Source organism: Gymnoscopelus braueri (genome assembly GCF_963280865.1).
Source record: "Gymnoscopelus braueri genome assembly, chromosome: 16".
Lineage (NCBI taxonomy): Eukaryota > Metazoa > Chordata > Actinopteri > Myctophiformes > Myctophidae > Gymnoscopelus > Gymnoscopelus braueri.
Genome location: NC_137616.1, coordinates 45,034,104 through 45,038,179, shown reverse-complemented (window position 1 = coordinate 45,038,179; position 4,076 = coordinate 45,034,104). Strand labels below are relative to the sequence as shown.

Below are 4,076 nucleotides of genomic sequence, written 5' to 3'. Positions count from 1 at the left end.
GGTACAATTCCTAATAATTGGATCGACAGGGGTAAGGGAACCATTAGATGGCCAAATGCCAAACAAACCCAACTTACAAGATGAGGAAGGTCCCACAGGAGGACTGGCTGACGTTCCAGTTAGTCAAGATAAAGATGACTTAAGGCAGGTTTTGTTTTTGGATCATTTACTCAATAATTCAAGTACAAATAGTTGAATCAATGTTTACAGTTGAATTGTATAACTTCTAGTTAAAGCTTGTGAATGTGACAACTACAACCTGACCAGCCAAGCAGAGGAGGAAGAGGTGATAAGAGGGAAGAGGAAACCTGTTAAAAGACAAGATGATGACTGATGTAGAGTTCATATGTTTATGTTATGTATGAAATATGTTAACAGAAACTGGGCCTCACATTGTAGACCATTCACGTTTTGTACTTTAACAGAATCTGATGATGATCCGGGGGAGGCGAGCATGATGGGTAACTTTCTTCTACCCATCATGTCCAATGTCAAAAATGACAATCAAATGCTTTAATAAGGCTGTCTATTTTAGATATGGATATGTTTATTTTTACGTTATATTGCAGCCGTATAGGTGCCCTCCTTTCCTATCGCATCAAGGAAGTTGCAGTCCAGCCAGGACAACAATGTGTTACTCAATGCTTGTTGAGTATTTATGTCAATTTATGAAATATGATAATGATGTATTGGGTACACACAACATGAAATCAGTTACAAGCTGATTGTTATGTTTCAGACTCTGAAAATCAAGCCCTGGATGGCCTGGTGGATGTCTTGGTGGATACCATGTCTGTCGAGTTGGAGCATGCCGAGGGGTCTCGGCACAGGGAAATGTCTACACACAGTGAGAGTGCATCACATTTAAGCAGTCACCTTTTGTTTACAAATCAATATTTGGTATCTAAGAACATTCTTTGTCTTTTCCAGGCTCCCGACAATGCAAGTGTTGCACCTCGGAGCAGAGAAATGTCCACACTCCGTGAGTATTCACTTTCTCCATTGCACCAACACATTTAAAGTACATTCAGTACAAGGTGTTACATGTTGTGCATACTAAATAAATCATTACCATACCTAATTCACAAGGAATGAGTAAGTAGTTACAGGCTCGATGTGTTTCAGGCTTGCCTCGCCCGGTGGAGCGTGCTGAGGAATCGCGGTGCAGGGAAATGTCTACACACAGTGAGTGTGCATCACATTTAAACATTCACCAATGTGTTTACAAATTGATATTTGGAATCTCACCAATTTGTTTACAAATTGATATTTGGAATCTAAGCACATTCATTTTTTTACAGGCTCTCGACATGCAAGCCTAGCATCTAGGAGCAGAGAAACGTCCACACCCAGTCAGTATAAATATCATTTAAACAGTCACCTTTTTCCTTACAAATCAATATTTGGAATCTAAGAACATTATTTATCTTTTCCAGGCTCTGGACATGCAAGCCTAGCACCAGGTAAGGTTAGGGCACAGCATCAGTAGCGACTGACTTCTACTGGTTGGTGTCCAGCCCTTATCGCTGCCCTAGTGATTTCCTACAGCTTGGTCTATGCCACCTGTCAGCAGGGCCACTGAACTATGTGTATCAGAGGAGATGTGTGATTGTCAACATCTAAGACCAACCAGTAGGGGTAGTCTTTTTCAGTGTGACATGGTATTGTAGTAGTATTATGTCCAAGTATTAAGTCTTTAGTGATGGCTCCAGCCATCAGGCACAGCATCAGGTCCAGGACCAGCCACGACTCCAGGTACAGCAATAGCTCGGAGAAACTCTGTCAGGTCCAGACATGATGACAGGTCCCACCGCAGTGATGGGTCGAGGGACACGTCAGGTCCAGACATGACAGATCCAGGGACATCGTCAGGTATGGTGAGTTGTCCAAAGGCCCCAAGTAATCAAAACCTTTAATTCAGCAAGTAGTATTTTGCACCCATAATTGTTACAATATGACATATTTATTATTTCTCATCTAATATATAGTATATAGTCATCTCCCTTGGAAAGTTTTAATGCAAAAATATCAGTTTGTAATTTCTAAAACGTACTTTTGTTCTTATTACAGGTGCTATGCAGTGAGAGTCCAACATGGGCATTCCCATTGCCAACACAAGGTAAGTTCTGAGCTATTTCAATGAAGACAGGACACTGGCCAAGAAAACTGGGGGACACTTAATTTGCAACCCTTCTCTCTTCTGCCCTTTCTCTCCTTTCTTCCTTTACTGTTCTCTCTGTCTCCTCTCCTATCCTATCGGGACACAAAAACTGCTCTTCAATTATAGCAGTGTTTTGTATCATTGTAGTGTGGTGTCTATAATGTCAGATAACATTTCTTTGTGTTAATATACACTTACTTATTTTTCAGTATACCAGAAGAAAGTCCTGACCATATTAATAGACATTAAAGAACCTGCCTGCAGCGGCCAGTCATGTTGAGAGAATGGAGAACATGGAGGACTTCCAGAGAGAGGAGCAACTCCTCAGTGATGTCCAAGCTTTTAAGGTAGGCTTTACAAGAGCCCAGGTAGGCTTTACAAGAGTCTGGAAGTAATGAACAGCATAAGATGCACTCGCACACTTTATATGTTCCTCTGGGGTATGTCAGTGAAAGTTTTCATGGACTTATTCCAACAGGTGCTGCAACTTTCCCGTAATGGAGGGAAGGACGTTAAGGACTGTGTCCACAAAGTTCTTGACAGGTATGTTTAAACATACACTATGAATTAACCCTTGTGTGATGTTTGGGTGTGCTGTGGTTTTCAATGTCTGAACACTTATTTGGTTAATTCTTCTTTGTTTTTCTTCAGGCTCTTCAGTAACAGTCTGATGGCACAGTTGATCATGAAGGGGAAGGGGGAAAAAGAGAAGACTAAGACTTTTAGTGCAATACAAGGTAAGCCCATATTTCATGTTGACCAAGGACAAGTCTAAATTTAATTGGGTAAAACATGTCCTTCCCTGTTGACATAAAAAAATAATACAATGCCAACTGTCTACCGTTGGCTATCATAACATTTTAAATAACTGTGGTGGTTAGGTGTAGAAGGGAGATGGCTTTGTATTAAACTAGTTGTGGATGTACAAGCAACACATTTTTGCATGTCAATATGGACACTCACAATCAGTTTTATTGTCACTTCCACAATACACACTAGGCATAGAGGGGAGCAAAATACCATTTTCCACAACTCATGGTGCACATAAAAAAGAGGCAAACATTAAAAAGTAGAGAGCAGACAACATTGGTAAAAAAAAAAGTGCTGCTGCATTCAAAGTGCAATATAGATACAGTACTATTCAAAGTGCTATCCATCTTTCAAGATGTTGGTTTTGGGGGCAATATATGGCGAGCATGGGTTCAGGGTTCTGATGGTTTGGGGCAGCTGTTGGATGACCTGCTGGTGCTTCCCCCTGAGCTCTTGAACCTCCTACCAGATGGCAGGAGTTCAATCGATCTGTGTATTATGTCAGATAGGGACTAGGACAGCATGTTGCCGTTGCACATTTTTTATTGTCTTTTTCTACTATGCAGATGCAGTCATGAAATTCGACCCAAAAGCCACAGAGGACCTCATAAGGCAGCATGCCGCAGACCACCTCAAGCATGCTCCAGCGAGAAGGGGAGGCGGAGGACACACAGCAGTCATTAACTTGAACTTTCACTGTCCATTGTGGGGGATCTTAGTGTCACAGTATTGTACAGTACTGTGTATTTTGAACTTGTCTTCTTTTCTGTTCTGTTCAACGAAGTAGCTCTGGTTGGACCTTACCCTGGTAGCTCACTGGCTATTCAGTACAGCACTTGTTTAATGTTTTTCAGTTGTTGTGGAACCGGCCCAAGCAAAAAGAGTCCCTGCAAAGTAGGCTGTGCTATTATGTTTTATTATTATTTTATTTTCATTCAACTAGTGACGTGTAAAAAAAAAAAGAGGTTAACTGTTCTGTTCTGGATCAAGCTTAATCAGCCCTAGTGTGTGTGTGTGTGTGTGTGTGTGTGTGTGTGTGCTTCTGTATGACCTTCTGTATTCAGTCTTGAGCTAGACAGCATGGAACAACACTGTGGGAGTTAAG

At 41.3% G+C, this 4,076-nt stretch overlaps 1 protein-coding gene across 2 annotated transcripts; it reads left to right on the top strand.

Annotated features, from left to right (window-relative positions):
- The first annotated feature begins 456 nt into the window (after positions 1–456).
- On the top strand, positions 457–3,780 carry LOC308103681 (uncharacterized protein). 2 transcript variants are annotated; one of them, XM_080453802.1, is made up of 11 exons: positions 457–847; positions 931–982; positions 1,126–1,185; positions 1,302–1,352; positions 1,437–1,463; positions 1,713–1,877; positions 2,071–2,119; positions 2,371–2,508; positions 2,640–2,704; positions 2,813–2,898; positions 3,538–3,780. In XM_080453802.1, the coding sequence occupies exons 8-11, from the start codon at positions 2,446–2,448 to the stop codon at positions 3,756–3,758; spliced, it is 435 nt and encodes a 144-aa protein (XP_080309928.1). In that variant the 5' UTR covers positions 457–847; positions 931–982; positions 1,126–1,185; positions 1,302–1,352; positions 1,437–1,463; positions 1,713–1,877; positions 2,071–2,119; positions 2,371–2,445; the 3' UTR covers positions 3,759–3,780. Both variants share the same exon structure in this region, with proteins under 2 accessions (XP_080309928.1, XP_080309929.1).
- Positions 3,781–4,076: the final 296 nt, after the last annotated feature.